General features: G+C 39.8%; 1 protein-coding gene across 5 annotated transcripts in view; it reads right to left on the bottom strand.

The window, feature by feature from the left end:
• Positions 1 to 2732: 2732 nt before the first annotated feature.
• The window catches only part of TMEM108 (transmembrane protein 108), a 229958-nt gene continuing 212372 nt past the window's right edge, over positions 2733 to 20318 (bottom strand). For all 5 annotated transcript variants that reach the window (XM_042470995.1, XM_042470996.1, XM_042470998.1 and 2 more), the window contains 2 exons: positions 6180 to 6334; positions 2733 to 3057 (listed from right to left, as the gene is read on the bottom strand). In XM_042470995.1, coding sequence (XP_042326929.1) covers positions 2935 to 3057; positions 6180 to 6334 — 278 coding nt within the window. In that variant the 3' untranslated portion in view covers positions 2733 to 2934. The remainder of the gene's footprint in view (positions 3058 to 6179; positions 6335 to 20318) is intronic.

Raw genomic sequence — 20318 nt, 5'->3', positions numbered from 1 at the left:
ATTTCATGAGAAATCTGTCTGCTGCAGGAGCAGCACACGGAAAAGACAATGCAGTTCAGAGCCATAATAGGGGGAAAGAAAGAGTCCTTTAAATATCTAAAACACTGGCATTCTCTAGGCTTCCACATGTACCAGCAAGAGTCCAGTTAACTGAAACACCCACTATATCAAGAAGAGACTTCTATATTAAGAACAACCCTCTATATCAAGAAATGAGTAAAACCGTTTTGTGCCATTCCATGCGAACCCATGCCTACAACTTCCTAACTTCTTCTGAAAGCATCCAACCCAGAAACAAAGTGGATTATGGGCAATGCAAAAACTAATTACTCCTATATTTTCAAACATGTAAATGTTACATTTGAGCAATGCATCCATTCAGGCAGCACAACTCAAGGAAGCCATTTTCCACCTCAGGTTAAGCATAGAAGTCAGCGTGTTTGCAGCAGATGATGGCTTAACGCAGTGTGAGCTGACTGGCCTGGTGGTGCCAAGAAACCACCTCCCCATCACCTCTCCAGAATAGTTTCCCAATGCTTTAATTTTTTTTGAAAAAATGTGGAAGATGGTGATGAAAGCTGCCTTGAATTCCATTTTGGGTGGGATATAAATTCAATAAATAAATAATAATATGTAAATAAACTAATATATATCTGTTAAAACATTATACAAGACTTGTAGTCCATCTGAAACTTGCTAGGAGAGCCAGGATTATTGATAGAACCAGGACTAGATTTACTGAGTTGTACATCTATTTATTATTGATATTATGAAGGTAGAAGGAAGATGACTTTAACCTTGCAGAAGAAAATCTCCTTTTAAGAATTCTGAGAATAGAATTGCACTATAACTGCTTGTTCAGTTCCTCTGTTTATCTCCACAAGGAGATAAATATTTCTTTGTAACACGTGGGGAACATGTAGTTCTCCAGATGTCACTGGCTTCCACCTGCCATTGTTCCTGATCCTTAACAAGGCTAGCTGGGATTGAGAGAAGCTGGACTGCAACAACAGGCCCCTGACCCCTGCAATATATATCTAGCTTGTTTATTCACCATTATATAAATGAATGTACAGTATGTAGTCTTTTCAATCTGTAGCTGGTGACTGCATAAACATCAGTGAACTGAGACAAGCTGGCTAGAAATAGAGAGGTAAAGAAATACTGTAAAACAAAGCAATCTCAACTGACTGAAAACAGAGTAAATTTTAAAGGGAAGGCTTATTACCAAGCTGGCAGATGGAGGAAGAAAATGATGCTTCAATCAGCAGACTAACAGTGAAATGGTCTCTCAATCCCTGTATAGTTAATATTTCCAGGAGAGGTTGTTTCACTGTTGTGGTTAAGTGCCCTAACACTTTCATGGTGAATGCTCCTGCCACATAGGTCCCAGAAGACAAGAAAGAACAAGAGAAGGCAGGAAAGTCTTCATTAGATCTCTCATGCTCTGAGGAATTCTGTGAGTGATTTCTTATTTTGTCTGTGAGCAATTCCTTATTTTGCCAGGAACCAATGTAAGAAATATTCCCACTGTTCACTGCTTCTCTAGACCATGGTGATACATGGATCATGTGTGGTGAAAAAAAAAAAAGACAGGCAGTAGTTGGGACGTGGCACTTGAGTTCAACTCTGGACTCAATGTGCCAATTACTTTCTATCTCTCGGTAACATTTTCCCTTGTGTGACACTGGAATAATGCTGTTTTCTCACACAAGGCTGTTGCAAGGCTACACATAAATGAGTCTGTAAGGCACTGCTGTTTTAATATAGCATCTGCCAATGTAAGGCATATGGTATTACTCTCACTTTATGAACTCCCAGCACACAAACAATACAATCTATTTAAAAGACAACTGGCAGTGTTTCTTGACAGGCAAGAATAGTCTATATGACCACTTTCATGAGTCAAGTAGACCATCTGCAGTGAACGCAGGAAAAATTAGCGTGACATTCATAATAATGGAGATATTTAACCAAAATCTAATCTAAAGCCCTGTTGGAATTGGGACCAGCTAAGTAGGCAAATCAGACCTTGAAAAACTTTGGAAGGGCAAGAATAACATTTCTATCAGGCCCTGAGGTTGCATTCTTACAAGCTGCAGAGCCCTATTATTATTATTATTATTATTAACCTTTATTTATGAAGCGCTGTAAATTTACACAGCGCTGTACATGCAATCTTTTTAGTTAGACGGTTCCCTGCCCTCAGGCTTACAATCTAAAAAGACATGACACAGAAGGAGAAGGGAGTGGTGGAGGGAAAGGGTAAGAGGTCCAGCAGTTCCTCTCAACCTCCGAGGTCTGGACCAAGGCAGATGGACTGGAGGGAGGGCAAGGCTTCATAATGGATGGTTAATCTCAAAGCCTGATAGTCTGTTTGCACATATGGCATGGTGCAGATTCTTGCCTGGCTTGTTAGTCAATCCCTTAATGCTCAGATAATGCTCTGTCAGCAGTCATTTTAGTTGTAGCATATTGTGTTAGCAGAACAGGGATAACTGTCTTTTTTCCATGGCTCAGCCCAAAAGAATGCTAGACTATATCTGAGTATAGACTCCTGGGCTTGCTCAGTCTTGTGCAATAGGCTGGCAAAAGGGAGGGGAGACAGAGACAAAATGATTTTTAAAATAAGTAAACCTGGCTTGATTCCATACAAGCCATGTACCAATTATAACCGTTCAGTAAAAAAATTGGCTCAGCAGGCTTTTTTGTTTTTGCTTAGAAATAGCTTTTATTTTATAAAGCTGAAGTTTGGTCTGTAAAGTTTTTAATCACACTTATAAAAAGAGTTTGATAATTCTTGGGGGAGGGGAGCTGAAAATGTTTCTCATTATTCAGGGTTACACAAAGATTATATTTATAATATATATATTTATATATTTATAATTTGGAGAACATTAAGATGCAACTGCAAGTACTAGAGCAAGGGAAGGGTCATATTTCAGAGATCTGCTCACGTCCTACAAACAGTGTTTCTTGACAGAAGGGGTTAACAAGGACCATGCCGGTGTCCCTGTAATCACCATTGGCCGGGGACCGTGGCTCAGATAGGTGGTCCTGAAAAGTGGGAGGAGGGAGGGGACAGAAAGAGAGAAAAAGATTAAGTTTCAGAAAATCTGCCTTATACTCACCATTGGTACAGTGGTGTGATCCTGGTGCAATGCAAAGAGATTACTGTATAAGGTTGCATTATATATGGGTAAGCCTTTATGTGAACCACTAAGCACAATTCTTTTGCAAGATCTGTTCATTTCAGTGACCCTTACATATGAGTGGTTACCAGGTGTTCCTTATTTGAGGACTGGAAAGCTTGTCCCTTATAAGGCTGGAAGGTGTCCCTTATTATAAGCGATGTGCCCTATTTCAGGGGTTGAAATCTTTTATATTGATTGAGCAAGGTGCCAGAAAATCCAATATTGTGGGGTATAACCCACCAAACAGGACAGAAATGCATGCATCTTGTAATTTATGAATGTGTACAATATGTTACGTTTCCAGGGGAATACTTGGCTAAGATAACTGAAATCAGTTCTTTCATTTAGCCAGAGCACAAGCTTGTCCATAGCTATCTCGTGACTGACAACCCTGCTAGGTGTGGGCCCAGCAGAGACATTTTGCTGTCTGAGTCAAAGGATAAGATAGATTCCCCTCTCCCTAATTTCATGTTAGAGGGATTCCTCTTTCCCCAACTGAAGTGCATTTCATTTCAGTGCTTGTGGTGGGACAACATCCTTAACTTGTGTTAGGATTGCACTGGGACAGAAGGCAGAATGTGTGACATAGACTGTTCAGTTCTCCAAAAATGGCAATGGTTGTGGGACTCAGGAGGTACAACAAAGTCATGTTCCTGCTCCTTGAATTCTTCACTATAATGTTCCTTGTGACACAGGTGGCCCTTGAAGAGGGCTACATGGATTGTGCCTCATATAGTCTCAATTAGCATTGCCAGAGTGAAAACTAGAGAGGGCTCCTATACCTTTAATGGCTATGTAGAAAAGGGACTTTCAGCAGGTATTGCTGGCTACCTAGTTTTGTAAGAAGTGACACCTACTGAAATTCCCTCTTTTATACAACTATTAAAAGTACAGGAGCCCACTCCAATTTTCAGTCTAGTCACCTTAGTTTCACAATCCAATTGCTAATCCGAACTGGAGGAGGCCCACTGAATCAAGTACGGAATGGTAAGTCAACCCTTGTGTAAAATACACTGATTCTAGTTGGAACTAGAAATTGGATTTAGTCCAAGGTATAAAGCTTCAGAAAATAAATTAAAGTAAATTAGGGCTAGGAAGACTAGACCACCATGACCTGGACATTAAAGCAGCTGTAAATTTTCCTTTCAAAATTTGTACTGGTGTTTTCTGTCTTGAACTACATTTGAAAGATATGTATGGTAAAATTCAACATTGCAATCTCATGGGTGAAGAGAGATAACTACAAGGGTTTCTGTAGGAACTAAATGTCAAATCTATTTTAATATACTACAGGATCCAGAGCAGTGGAGTACAGTTAATATATATGCAAAATTTACTATGGAATTGACAGCGTGATCTCTTTTCCTCTAATCAGCAACAAAAGAGCAGAATATGTTTTAATGGTCTTTGGTGCTGGAGCATAGTGGTATAATATATTTGATTATATAATATACAATATACACACACACACTTGAGTAATTTACTCATTGCTTAATATTGAGACTGACTGAAAGAAGCAATTTCTCTCATTCCTACCTTCAAAAGAGTTGCATCTATAAGAAAAACCACTACTATTCCCAAGTCTGGTAAACTTAAAACCAGTTAATATGGCAAACTTATCTTTATTTAAATACCTTTTCTATATATCAGAATAAAATAGCACTTTGATTTATTTCCCAAAGAAAAATGATTTATCATTTTAAAATGCAGTTTAAACATTACATTGAATTAGTTCACAATACTTAACATTGTACCACTCTCTATTTGTGCTAATTATAAAGGAGTTTCTGTTTCAACTTACTGCTTTTGGCTCAGACCAAAAAAGGCCTGAGTATTGTATATAAACCATTACCTGGCAACATGTTTTAGCTGACAGCACATTTATCATGCAGTTTTAACTACCATGCCTCAATGCAACTGAATTCTGGGATTTGTAGTTTGTGAGATATTTAGCCTTATCTGTCAGATAGCTCTGGTGCCACAACAAACTACAAATCCAGGATTCCATAGGATGGAGCCATGACAGTTGAAGTGTTGTCAAACTGCACTAATTCTACAGTGTGGCAGCAGCCCAGGAGAACTTGTTTCATCAGTGTTAATTCCACAGGTTGCTATTGCCAGTTTCTGATGTTAAAGGTTACAATTTACAAGATGCACCTGTCCCATGATAATGCTATAATGATGGAAGCAACTGAAGTTGCCCACTTTAATGGAATGGGATTTTAGTGAATATTCTAGCTGCTAAGACATGAATCATTCAACAACATAATGTTCCCAAATGACCCAGCTTCTACAAAGTGAAAGAAACCCTCAGGTCAGGGAAACCTTCAAAAGAGAAAAAGTAATACTGTCCTTGCTGGGATACAGAAAGACACACACAATGTGAACTGAGAAACAAAACCTAAAATGTGTTCAGGAAAACAGAGATCTGGAGAAAAGAGGGAGGAGACAGAAAGGAAGGATACAGACCACTGGAATTATGCAAAATTTCTTGCAGATAATTTTAGTTGCAGGAAATAGTGGAGGTAAAGACTATAACAGAATAAGAAGGGACAGTGAGTAAGTCAGGATGACTAAAGACCAGCAGACAGAGTGGTCAGGTAATAGAAAAGCACAATCCTGAGAAAGATAGAAAGGCCATATAAAAAGCAGGGTGGGTATAATGTTGTGCTCCAGGGACCCAGCTCTATCTTAGGCCCAAAGGCTGAAGAACCAGGGGTGCCAATGGAGGAGACATCAGGCCGAACACTACTGAAAATGCAGAGCTATATCGGAGGCCTGACACCCCTGAACTTGAGAGCTCTGTGCCCCTGAGTCTATGACAATTCGTAAGTCACTGGGCCACTGAATTCATGACAACAGCACAGAGTCCCCCAAGAACTCCATGATCCCTGGAGCAGCAGCAGAAGCAACTAGCAGTGCATGAAAAGATGGAGTGCTAGGTTTCAAGTAAAAGTTGTTCCCTTTAAGAGTTCCCACTCTTACCTCAGATGTTTCCAGGGAATGTATCTCTCTTGGCAATTCTACAGCATGCCTGTTGAAGTAGTCCATGGTGATAGCATTGTTCCAATAGCTCAGGTTGTTCTCTGGATTAGATGTCTTCTTCTTTCTACGCATGCAGCAGACAGTTAGTAGGACCGCTGTGAACAGAAACACTGAAAATTATGCATCATTGGGAAATTACATCAGTGATTTTGTTGCTGAACTAGCTACTCTATAGGCACTTTGGGCACCCCAGTCCCCCAACTTGTGACACATGACAAATAATGATAAGATGGATCAGTGTGGGAGCAGAGAAGGCTGGTGTATGGATGCCATGTAACATGGTAATTTTAGCCTTTTCTGGCCCATATCAACTTTATAGTTGATTTTTTACATATCAGTTTTCTATCACACATATGTCCAAACTTACATTTTTACATATACTCTTACAAATCATGTTACAATTCCTTATTTTGAGAAGCCACCAGCTGAAGTAAATGTTCTTATCTGAAGTCCAGTCCTATTAGCAGTGAAAAATTGTGTCATAACATTGTACCTACCAAGTCAGCTACAAATCTGATTTATAAAATTTGGGCATTGTGAATTTTACTTTCATTCTCATTTACAGTTGTGATTGTGGCCTAAATCCAAGTACATTCTAATTGGGATGAACAAATGGATTTATGATTTGTTTTCCAGCAAAACAGGTTTCGCGGTTTCATTTTTCAAACTGTCTTGTATTTATCCAAATAGCTTTGAGAGCACGTGATGGTCTGTCTCCCAACTCCAGGAATTCCTGATCAAATGGACTGTCTTGATAATTGATTCTCTTGATCCATTTAAATGTAGCTTCCGTTATGGGACAGTAACAGTGACAACAGTGGTCACAAGAGGATGACCTATGCTGGGAAGCGGATAGGGACAGTGTGTCCCTGTTCCTTTTGCTGGACTTTTTGACAGCCTTTGATACCAAGCTTGGTATCCTTCTGGTCTGCCTCTTCAGGATGGGACTTGGACACACTGTTCTACAGTGGATTTGGTTTTTCTTGGAGGGGCAAACTCAGAAAGTGGTAGTGGGGTACTCAGGGCTTGCTTTCTCCACTTTGCTGTTTAACAAACCATGGGGAGAGTTTGGGGATTTGGTCCATAGGCTGATGCCATCCAACTCTGAGAAATTGGTTCATTACAAAACTGGTGCCTGCTCTCAGTACTGGCCTGTATGAACGGGAACAAACTGAAGCTTAATCCAGAAAAGATACAGCACTCCTGGACACCTGAAAGGCAGATCAGGAAACAGGGATTCAGTCTGTTCAAGATGAAGTTACTCTCCTGAAATCTCAGGTTCACAACTTGTATATAATCCTGAGCTCTGCCTTGATCATGGAATCCCAGGTTTCATTGGTGGCCAACAGTGTACAGTTTTTGCACAGTTAAAACTAGTGCATCAATTCCTGAAGATGTCATATCTGGCTGTGGGGACATGTCTCTAGATTTTATTCCATTTACTGTAACATGTTTTACATAGGGCTGCCTTTAAAAACTGTTCAGAACATTCAGTGGCCCAAAAATGCTGTGATCAGAGTGCTGATTACAGGGAAAATATAACACCTTTGTTAAACCAACTTTACTGGAAACTGTAAAGCCCTAGATGGCTTGGCTTTCAGACTAACTGAAAGTCCTATCTCCCTAAATAAGCCTGCCAAAGTCTTTAAGATTCTAAGGGAGGACACACTTGCAGTCCCAACACTGACTGTCACAGGCTTATCTGGTGAGGACACATGAGTGGTCTTTGGCCATTCTCACTGGCTCAACTCAGTCTACGAAATTCTCTTCCATAGAAGACTAGGTTGGACCACTTTCTGCTCTGTTTTACTTAGCAAAGATCTTTTTATTTAAACAGGCTTAGGTGATAAACTGTTAATGCAGACAGGTCTTCTAGTTGTGTGTGTGCGCGCGCTGTACATTCATTCTTATTGTCTTTCAAAAATGCTTCTACACTGTTTCAAATTAAAGAAGAAGGTGGGAGGAGAGCTTTTTTGGTACCACTTAAGTTTTATTTCTTCTGCTAAATATTGTAAGCAGGGTGGATCTTGCATTTGAGGGTAAATCTGCACTGCAGAAATAATACAGTTTGACACTGCTTTAACTACCACTCCTATGTGTTATGGAATCCTGGGGTTTGTAGTTTGCTGTGGCACCAGTGCTTTCTTGCAGAGAAAACTAAATATCTCACAAAACTACAAATCCCAGAATTCCACAGCATTGAGCCATGGCAGTTAAAACAGTGCCAAACTGCAGTATTTCTGTAGTGCTAATTCAGCCCAAGTGGATTTGTAGGAGGTTATACTGTTGATGAAAGAACGCTCTGTAAGGACCCCCCTAAAGTTTTTCATTCAAAACAGAGACTGAACACAGGGAACATGCAATTATTTGTCCATGGGTCCCTTTTGAATCTGACAAGTGCCTTTAAAAACATCAAATACATTTATCCAAGAATACCCAGGAATAATATATTTAATGAAGACACCACCAGTACAATGTGTCATAAACCAAACAGCTGCCAACCCTTGACACTGTGTTCTCACCATCCAATGGAACTAGTACTGTACATGCTGTGCTCATTATTTCCAGTAAACATCCAAGAATCTTGTAATACAGCAGTGACAGACAACTGTTACCCTCCAGACATTGTTCCATTTTGACTACTATCATCTGTCATCAGATTGTGTTGGTAAGAGCTGCTGGGAGTTGCAGCCAGTCAAAATCTAGAGTCCACCTACATTCCAAGCTCCTACTGTAGTACTGTGGTATTTATGTAATGGGTAGATTTTAGACAAGGATAAAATTCACAACAAATCCTTATGTCAGAGAAACAAATGAAGATGTTACATGGCAAATACATAAAACAATCAGCTTACTAGGTTTTTTTTAAAGAATGAAAAGCAACTATAGGTTGATCCCATGTCCATGGAACCAATATTCACAGTTTCAGTTATCTGCAATTAAAAAAAGAGGGATAGATACCATAGAGATATGTTGGAAAATGCTTAGATTCCTCCCTAGGAATCTCGAGGTCCTCCAATGCAACTCTATACAAGCTTTCGAAGCTTCATTGGCTTCTTATCAGAAAAATGTTAAAAATCATATACAGTACAAAAAAAGTAATGATGTCAAGCGTCCCAGGCTTACATTCTGTTTCAGATGTTACTCTGTTATCAGTTGATATTGAGGGATTTCATATGGCTAATTTGGCCAAAATATTGTGCTATGTTGTTAGTATTAGAGAATACAGGTTCAGCTCTCAATTGGTAAGCACCTACAGTTCTATGAATAGCACATCACAACAAAGACTATTCCTGAACTGCTTTTACCAAGAGTAAATGTTCTCACAGCATGCTATCTTCTTAACAAAACATCTGAGTGAGTGTGCGAGAACATAATCACATCTGTTTTGATTTGAATCAAGTGATCCCTTATCATCCTCTTATTATCAAAAAGGCTTCAGTAGTTTGGCAATTTTATCTAAGCCAATCTCAATCATTTTGTTAGGCACACTTTCTTTGCCCTTTGGAGCTACGGAAATTTAAACACAGGAATTATTTTCAGCTGGGTAAGACTTACTTCCTGTTCTATTCCCTGCCCTCATCTTCCCAATAGGAACAGCATCAGGAATGGTCAATTGCATACATCCCTTCTGGAATAGCTGTATACTCTGGGATGCTCCCAGAGCCAAACAGGCACTGGGGAGGTCCTTCCTTTGAGCCAGATGTTATGAATGGGGCGCCTTGGGATACTGCAGCTGGCATCCTGTTAGTGATTTATGCAAATGTCTGTTGAGCTATACATGTGGACTGATTTTTTTTGTTTTGACAATATGTTAATAGTTATATCTAGCTGATGGAGGATGTTTTGGGAGCCGGTGGGGCCTACAGTGGGTCCTTGGGGATAAAGTGGCCTATCCCTGTTTTAGGAGCAATTCCTAGCCCAAGACATTTTGCTTTCTGAGACAAATGATAAGGTAGTGCAGCCTCCCCATTCCATGTGCCAACGCTGGCTGCACTGGCAGCTGAACTTTGCTTCAGTGGAAACAATAGGGCAGGGTCCTCCACTACACTTGTGGGTACTGAGTCACAGAGCTTTACTCTCCAAGGCCAGGAAAGGCTAGGGAGCTCAGGAGGAACAGATGTGACAAGCGGGCTGTTCTCCAGCATCTACTGGCTGAGATACTCATCTCATTTTGCCTGATGATTGGGCCTGCCCTAATCCCAATATCAACGGGATGAAATTTCTCCATCATAGCATTGACAGTGCTCTGTTTTGAAAGAAAACTGACAAAAGAGGTCACAGTGTACTAGTGAAGATACATGCTACAATTGTGGCTGTAACCTGGTAGATTTGCATCCAGGTGGGTTATAGCGACAGTAAGCTTCCCTATGCTTACATCCTAGACTAGTTTGTTTCAATGTCCAAATCCCTTTATCATTACTCCAGTACTTATGACATGGACCACTGCAATGCTCATAATCACTGGTGCTACAAGAGTTCTCACACCACTTGTACAGCTAAATTGCAATGTCCTAGTTCCAAAAATAACTGCATTTTCACAACAATAAGAGAGGAAGCCAACTTAATGTTGAGAAAACAGTTTCCTCAGTCCTTCGCTGATATTCTAACCAGTATGCTATGCTGGCTGTTTATCAAGTAGAGCTAAGTAGCTGGGAAGGAAGCTATTCAGAGGTCAGAATAAAGGGAATAGAGGGTTTGCTAGGTACTGTGTTGCTGTTGAAAATATCAGTGGCAGTGGTGGCTAGAAAACCACAAAAACAGCTCCACAGTGTACACAGCCTGAGGTACTGCCCAAGGAAAAAGGAGGCAGTGGAAAACTTTTAAGTGTCATCTCTAGATAATCTAAAATAAATCAGTTCGTGATTCAACAAGTTTATGTATAGCATTTCCACCAACAGTGAGACTGTTTTAGCTACAGTGGCAACCTAATTAGGGCCCACAGAATACCTATTTTTAAATATCGTTTGCACTATGGGAAAAATAACTAAAATGCCTAGGTTGAGAAAAACATTCAAGAACTACACAAAACCAAAATACTTTTCATCACCTCAGAACTGTAAAAATGGCCCCAGTTTTAAACTGACAATCCTCCATCTCAGCAGACAAAGTGAACATTATTGGCATGCAGGGATCACTCCTATAGTAAGACTTTTAATCAGATGGGGTTCATTCAATGCCTGTCTTTATTCAAAGGAATTTGTATGCTCCTGCTAGAAATCTATCTGTTGAATTAACAGAAAGATTGTTATTATTCCAGTCAAATTAAAAACTGCAGGCTATTATGATGCATATCACAATGCTCAGATAGAATTCTTGCTGTCATTTATCTATCCCTGCTAATTCCTAATTCAGACTCTAATGCAGGAGTGGGGAATTTTTGGCACTCTAGGTATTGTGAGTCAAACCCCAGATGTGCCAGCCAGTATGGACCATGGTGAGGGACTATGGGGCTGTACAAACCACCCCAAAGGGGCGGCCTTCAGCTGCCCCTTCTTCAGCTGGATTGGGGCTGTGGCAACCTCACACCATGCAGATGTCTGGTACTACAGTTTTAACTATTCATAGTTCATTTACTTAGTCACAAACAATTATGGATGACATTCATAAAGTGGTTTCTTTCTTACTCTCTCATAAGGAGAAACTAAGGAGACAGGAATTCTCTTTGCAGTATAAAAAAGCCATATGTTACCATATGAGGCGGCAGCAGTTCAAATTCAATTTACCTGTTTTCTGCTCACATTCCCCCCACAAACCCTCTATTGCTCTATTTTTTTAAAATGGCTATCTAAAATTACTTTCACCTAGAAAGATAGTACTAAATGGCCATGATACAGGATTATTTTGTTTAAGTTCTGTAGCTAAATCTGCATGCAAGCCTTTAGAAAATGTTTGGTTTATGGTTTCTAAAATTATAGGTATGTTGCATTGAAATGGTGAGTCCCAAACTTTAGCCTTCCAAGTGTTTTGGGCTTCATCTCCCCGAAGCCCCAACCAATTTGGCGAAGAGTCAGGAATTCTGGGAATCTTAAGTTCAAAACATCTGGAGGACTAAAGTTTGGGAACCACTGCTTTAAAATGCATCACATTTGCCTTTGGCAGACTAAAGATACAGTTTCACTACATATAAATAGCACTCATTGATTTTTAAAAATACTCAAGTGGAATAGCACTAAAAATGGTCACAGGCCTGAAACAAACAGGCCAAATAAAGCACCTTCCCAGTGCTTTGGGGGCATGCTCTTGAAATGACACATGCCCCCTAACCACCTGGAAGCTGCTTTGAGGCTGCCTAAGGTGGCCTAAACCCAGCCACAAAAGGAGCGACAAAAAGTCGCTCCTGCTGGCAACCCATTTTGGATTGTAGGAGTGGCTGGCCTCAGGACTGCGGTCTCAGGACAGCAACTGTGGTGAGAGCAGCCTCTGGCTGCTCCTTTTGCCCCATCTACTTGACCCCACACTCTTTAAGTTTTTAGTATTAGCCAAGTTGAAGTTTCACTGCAAACAACTCCGATTTGAAAACTTGATGATAAAAGCATTTTTCAATAATCATCATCATCATCATCATCATCATCATCTGTAGGACAGGGCTGCAATAGTATAGCCTCCGACCCTTAAGATGATAGAGACTGTCTGCTTGGGTTCCAACAGAGGAACCAGATGCAAAAGTCGAAGGGACCTGTCCAAAAAAGGTTCCTGTACTTTTAACAGCTTCATAGAAGACAGGGCTCTTGCATGTTTAATAGTTTCATTGCAGAGAAAATTTCAACAGCTGCAGTTTGTTACGCAAAGAATTAAAGAGTAACTTTATAGAAAAGAAAATTTCAGTCAGTGCAGTTTGTCTGAAACTTTTTCTGCAATAGAACTATTAAAGATGCAAGAGCCCTGTCTTCTATGCAGCTATTAAATGTACAGGAGCCTTTTTATAGCACACTTGTCTTTACCTCTTATACACCTGTCTGTTCAGAGCTCAGGCATATATATCCTCTGTAATACCCCTAAGAACTTAATTCCTGGCTTCTGCAGGAAGAGCAGGTGAAAGTTACAAGTAAGGGTGAGATGAATGTCTATTGAGACTGAAGATGGCTGCTAAATATCATAGAACAATGCTGGATAATATGGACCATTGGTCCTCATCTGGTCCAGCACCTCATTATATGTTACAACAGCCAGGAATAAATTTAGAAGGAAAAGAAAATATTTCATATAGTAAAAGGAAAGAATTGTGCAGCCTTTATTTTACAGTTTTCAAACAATATAGTACAGAGCATGAAGATACCCTGTTTAGTATCTTCAAGCACCACACGGAAGCCCTTACTTTGTTTTTGGAAATACTGCAGTATAATAAAATAGAGCACAAGGTCTGATTAATTTAGTAGGACAGAATCAAGCATGTGTTTAGCTCTCTTATTTAAATCAAAAGAATTGGGTGATAACTTTAACCATTAGAAATAATCAGTCCACAGCTAAGTCAATACTTCTCATTCTGTAAGTAAGCCAAAATGTTCAAAAACATTTTGCTGCCTGAGGCAGAAAAGCAAATGCACTCTCCCTCCTGCAAACTAAGGTGTAAAGTATCCAATGTGCACCAAGTTAATTTTAAGCATCTCTGTCCATCTCTTTGGGGAAAAAAATACAAGAAATTCAAGAACTGTTCCCTTTCGTAACATCTAGAATCTGTTGCCTGAGACAACTGTGCCACTCTGATTAATAGCAGAGCTAGGCTCTTATGTGCCTTAAGCTAAATCCAGAAATGATCTGTCTGGCTTTAGTGACCTGAGAATGCAAAGTAGAGGTATCTCTATTCACTCATGACATGTACTGATATACCTCCCACAGGAAGTCACTGAATTGACACCAGGAATTCGCACATTTGGCACACACAATCCATTGAATGAAATTGGCCAGGACCTTCCTGCACAAGTGTTTCAGGGCACCGTATTGAGTTGTGGTCTGCAGGGTGACACAGTAAGGGGAAAACAGCAGCAGCAGATGTTTACACTTACTTCTTCCACTGCTTGTCAACTGCTGCATGTGTTATTTCCACAGGAGAGAACTGGTGTGGTGCAGAGGAGAATGAGAACATCAGTTTAAGACAGCAGCCTTTGGGTTTCACTGTGCTAAGCAGCAGACCAAGACAGCTTGACTATCCTTGTAATGCTGAAGAAGCTATGAGTTGTAACCAAAAGAAGCATAATCTTTCCCCCCCAAATTGAGCCTCACATGTGCAAACATGCTCTTAGCGGCAGAAGGGCCAATAGCAACAGCAGCTTCATTTATACACCATGTCATACCATACTAAGCGGTCTCTAAGCAGTATGAGCATCATTGTTCTTCCTGACAGTTTTCAAGGGAAAGTCAAATGATGTCACACTTGCCTTCCTTTACAGGGAAAGAGTTGCAATCCTAAACCGACTTTTTGGGAAGAAAGCTTCACTGAACAAAATGAGACCTCATTCTGACTTAATTAACTTAGCAGATATATGCCGCTTGCTATGTGTTATGAAATTCTTAGTTCTCATCCCTCTGATGTCTCCCTCCTTCTCTCACTCATGTATCTACTCCAGTGCTTTGATTTTCCCACAAAATTAAGGTCTCTCTTTCTGTAACCATCTATGTGCTCTTACCCTTGCATCCTCTGTTATTATATTGTCCTTTAGTTGCAGAAGCACCTCTCATTTTCTTGGGCTTTAATGACTTGGATTCCACAATACTGGATAAATATTTTAAAGAAATCATGTGATACATTTTATAATTCTGGTGCATACAATTAATTTCATTCTCTCCCCCTCTCCTTTTTTCTTACACACACAATGATTCAAAGGTGTACAAAGAACATTATAAACCCAATTAGAATGATATGATGCAAATGCTTAACTTATCATCAAACAAATGATGTGGTTGAGAAATAAATGGTACTTAGTTCTCAGTTAAACAGTTAAGTGCATTCACAACATAAATAACACATTCCAAAAGATCTCTTTGTATTTTGTAATTCATTGGTCAAAACCAATGAAACAACTCCTTTCCCTCCTGGATGACCAAATTGGATCAGGCTGACAAGGAGATGGATATTCATTTAAGTATTTAGCTGATCTTATGAACTGACTTGGATGCTGGAAAAACTTGCAAATATCATAAAACATGTTCATGAAGACTACTGTAGATCCACTTTACCATCAGGAAATGCATTTTACCATCATTCTCCTGCTATATTTATGATTCTAGGAATACCATGCTGAACAGTGTTGGACACCGACATTTCACTGACCAATATATTTTACATTGTTTCACTTACTGTATATATTCATGTATGTATAAGCTGGATGGCCATCCAGCTTATACATAGTTTGCCATCTGTCAGGAATGCTTTGATTGTAATTTCCTGCATGGCAGGGGGTTGGACTGGGTGGCCCTTGTGGTCTCTTCCAACTCTACAATTCTATGATTCTAAGCCTACAAATTTAAGTCAAAAAACTGACCCCAAAATACCTGAATCAGCTTATCCATGGGTCAATGTAAGTACTGTACTTTTATTAAAAAAGGAACCATCTCCTGGTGGCAAGAGAAGCACTGACCCTCCTCAACTCTCTTATCCATTCAGCTTTTAGTGTATGCAGAAATAGTTATGTGCTAGATCCTCTATTACTTGGGCATCACATATACGCAGCCTATCTGAAAGTGAAACACCTTTGAATCTTCCTTGGAGGAGCATTGTGTCCATCATCTCAAACCAGAGACAAGTGAAAGCAGTGCACTGACAATGTGAACTCAAAGGCTTTCATGGCCAGCATCCATAGTTTTTTGTGGGTTTTTCGGGCTATGTGGCCATGTTCTAGAAGGGTTTATTCCTGACGTTTCACCAGCATCTGTGGCTGGCATCTTCAGAGAATGTTGGCATAGAAGAGAGCTGGATATATATACTGTGTGACCCAGGTTAGGGAGGAATTTCATGTCAATCTGTGTATTATTCTGTTGTTGATGGCAGGATGTCAGGGTGGGAGGATATGCAAAGAGGATTAGTGTTTGCAGTGTCTGGTTTTCCTTGATTCATGCAGCTGTGGACAAATCTACAAATGCAGTGTACAAACACGAATCAAGATACACGAGAGACACTGCAGACTGAATCAGTCAGGAAAATCAGCAGTAGCAGAACATGTTATAAACCATCGTGGGCATAAAATACTGTTTGATAACACTGAAATTCTGGACCATGCCAACAACTATCAGTTCAGAATGCACAGGAAAGCCATTGAAATCCATAAACATCTGGATAATTTCAACCAGAAAGAAGAAAACCTTAAAGTGAACAAAGTTTGGTTACCAGTCCTAAAAAAACAGCAAATGCAAATGAGAAACCACCCAGGGTCAGGGTCTTTCCCAGCAGATAATCATCATCAATTAGCAGACACTAATCCTCTTTGCATATCCTCCTACCTTGAGGCCCTGCCATCAACAGAATAACAATACACAGATTAACATGAAATTCCTCCCTACCCAAGATCACACTGTGTGTGTGTGTGTGTGTGTATCTCTAGAATGTTGTTCTATGCCAACCATCTCTGAAGATACCAGCCACAGATGCTGGTGAAATGTCAGGAATAAACTCTTCAAGGACATGGCCACATAGCCCAAAAACCCCACAAAAAACTATAGCGCATTGACACTTTCTCATCTCAGCTCCCTATGAATGCTTCCACATGTGCACAAACTTGTACATATATATTTCAAGGTGTTCTAGTTCAGATATTATTTCTCTTGCTTCTGTAACATATTGACTGCCAATCTCCTGATTTAAGTTTTAAAAATATAATGATTAGGTGCAGAAATTAGCCTGCCATGGTCACTGTGTAACAGTAACGCCCAAAAGACATGAATTAATCGAGTAGCACCTTTGGGACTAACTGGGGGGTGGTGGGAGAAATTCCAGCATACGCTTTTGTGGACTCAGTTCACTTCATCAGAAACCCTGCAGGCTGTATCTGTATTTTGCCTGATGTCCTGAAGGTGGCGGCAACCTCCTTGCTATGCAACCCATGTACCAAGTGGTCTGTTGCAGCCAATTATTGTTGTACAGGAAGCTGAAGCGTTCCATAAGAGGTGATTCTTTAGGAAGAGAGAGCAGCACTGTCGGAAATATGGCACAAGGGAGCTACAACTGGTTTGTCCATGAATAACCAAGTTATTTATCTAACATTACAATAACAAGAAAAGTGACTTGAATAAGTGGGTGTTTGTATCATTCTCAAGTTGTAAGTGAAAGATTATACAGTGATGATGATGTGATGCCATGAATTCCAACTGATGTACGAAGTGGGCAGTTCCCTGAATGAGAACTGGAAAAGAATACAGTTTATGAAAGAATAAACTTTTCAGAATAAAAAGTAATAGTGCAGCCATGTACCACTGCAATGTCCAGTGCATAAAGCTATTTAACCACCGCTTTAGCTGTCCATTCCTGCACAACAGGAGGTTGGATTAGGTGGCCCTTGCAGTTTCTTCCAACTCTATGAGTCTAGGAGACAGAAAATAGCTTCAAAGACTGCAGTGCTGTAAAAGCATTGCTGGACATTGGGTAAGCAATCAGTTCTTTTCTCCCTCTATGATTTCTGCCCCAAAAACCTGAGCAAGTTTTGAGGCACACACAAAACCCTGCAATGATTATGAATGGGGGCTTGGATCCAAGGGGCCTGTATGGTCTGGTGGTCAGAGCCTTGAACAAAAAAAATTACAATGCTTAAACTTCAGGGTAATGAGGACTTAAACATGTTCCTTTTGTACAGTAACATAACATCTGGCAAAATTGTTACTTTTTCCAGGCAGCAAATAACATTTACTCATTATTTTGTCTTGTCATGTTTTGGGAGCAGACAATGCATTTGGAGGTATTTTGAAAGGATTTCCCTCTTCTTAGATTTTAGGGCTTATTCTTACTTTTGAGATGGATGTTTTTTTAAAAGAGTAAAAACATAAAAAGTATCATAATAAAAAACAAGCAAATTTGACCAACAGGCAAGGCAATGAAAAATATTAACAAGTAATAGGCAAGGCAATGATTCTTTTCAAAAACTGACTTTCCAAGCATACGTTGATTGTTTGGACATGGCAAAGTGTTGAGGGCAGAGAAGAGTCACGTTTGCCATCTTGAACTCTTTGGAGTATAAATATAAATAAGTTTTAAAAGAAAACGCTTGCTTGCTTATTTTTCTATTGCACTCGAGTAACCACAGCTTTTGGTATTGACGGGGGTGTCCTGGAACCAAACCCCAGCAGATAACAAGGGCCCATTGTATTTACATTTTTAGTTTGCATCGATTCTTGATTAGTCAGCCTCTGCCACTGCATCAAGAATGGGTTTTTAATTACTTTCTTTTATGCATTTATATAGCACCTTCCTGACAAGGCATGTAAGATGGTTTACATTTTAAAAATATTCAAGAGAAAGAATGTGATCTGACATAGGTATTGCAGTCTAGAAAGTGAACAAAAGATGGTAATATTTCACTTAAGACTACCACTTCTTCAGAATTTTCTGCCATTACCAATTCCACTTATTAAAAAGTAGGAGGTACTTTTGTTAATCCCACAAAGTGAAAGCGAGAGAGTGTTCTGATAATGAAACACTTGGTCAGGTTGTACTTCAATGGAACCAAGAATTCTCACTGTACAAAGTTATTGGGCAAACCATTTTTGTTGTTGTTCAAACCTACAATTATGTCCTTCCACATTCATGGATGGCCATCTGTATTGCCAGAACACAAAGGAGATGGTCTAAGAAGTAATAATTTGAACAAGTATTGATAGAGCTGTCTGTCCACAAGGTGGCTCCTAGAGCATGCACATTTGAAAACATTTTGGCTGACATCCATCCAGCATGCAAAGCGACCCATGAATGGAGAGGCTGCATGCACTTCAGATTGTTTTGATTCATGGAACCATTTGTGAGTAAGTCACATAGATGTCCAGTTCTCTTATGTGCATGCATACAAACCCCTCCAGGAAAATGTGGAAGTGTGATCAAATTCTACCAGTTGTAGGTGCTTTCACAACAACAAAGCATGAAAATGTGACCTTTAAGTCACACCAGGAGCTTTTCAACTGCTCATTTAGTGCACATATAGGGAAATATGTGACCCTCCAAATGTTGGACTGTCTCCTTCACAATTAACTATAGGGGCTAGGGCTTATGAGAGCTGTAAGTCAACAACATCTGGAAGGCCACATGATACCCACTCTTGCTCTAGTCCAGGATCTGTGGTCCATTTGCTGGCAATGACAATTTGTCTGGTTTGAAACGGCATCCTCTGAAGAGGGAGATATGTTTTGTACTCCTCTGGTAAATGCTCTTTTCAGTCTTTACCTATTAGGCACGAAATTGACATTTCATTCCAGTCACTATGCATAATTCTACATTCTGCTTCTGCTCACCTGCAGATGGTTTCAGTATGTCCTTGTATTCATTTACCTATAAAGTAATTTTCCAAGTTCTGCCTCCAAAGGAGAGTAGGGTAATCTACCTTACAATTAAACTCTATCCCGCTTGAGTATGCCAGGAATTTAATTTGGGTCCTTCTGCCCACTGTTTGCCACAATTCTAAAGCCCCTCTGTATTAATGGGTTCTTCCCCCTGAGCCTAGCCACCTCCCATGAACATATTACAGTGTTGTAGAAATTAAGCCATATAAATTTATTTTGGACTCCAGGTAGAAGAAGAATTTAACAACCTGAGACTTAATGTTTGATTGCTGCTCAAATGCAGGTGGTATTGTCAATGGATACAAAAAAATTCCAGTTCCCCCTTTTGGGGGGGGATGTAGCAATGTTTTCCCCAGCAATTAACCCTATAGCCTTTTAAAAGAATTAACATGTTTTTTTTGTTGCCGAGTATGCTAATCATTTTGGAGAAGGAGATTTAAAATGCAGTACTCCAAGGGTCTCCATAATCAAATCCCTTAATCTCCCCTGATAGACTGGCTCTGGCCATAATTAACTCCAGTGAAGTAATATCCATCAATAGAAGAGAAAATTAATTATACCAGACAGTGTTTGCATGACCATTAAGAAAAGCAACCTAACCAG

The sequence above is a fragment of the Sceloporus undulatus genome, chromosome 6 (genome assembly GCF_019175285.1).
Source record: "Sceloporus undulatus isolate JIND9_A2432 ecotype Alabama chromosome 6, SceUnd_v1.1, whole genome shotgun sequence".
NCBI classification, from domain to species: Eukaryota; Metazoa; Chordata; class Lepidosauria; order Squamata; family Phrynosomatidae; genus Sceloporus; species Sceloporus undulatus.
This window is presented reverse-complemented; position numbering and strand designations above follow the sequence as displayed.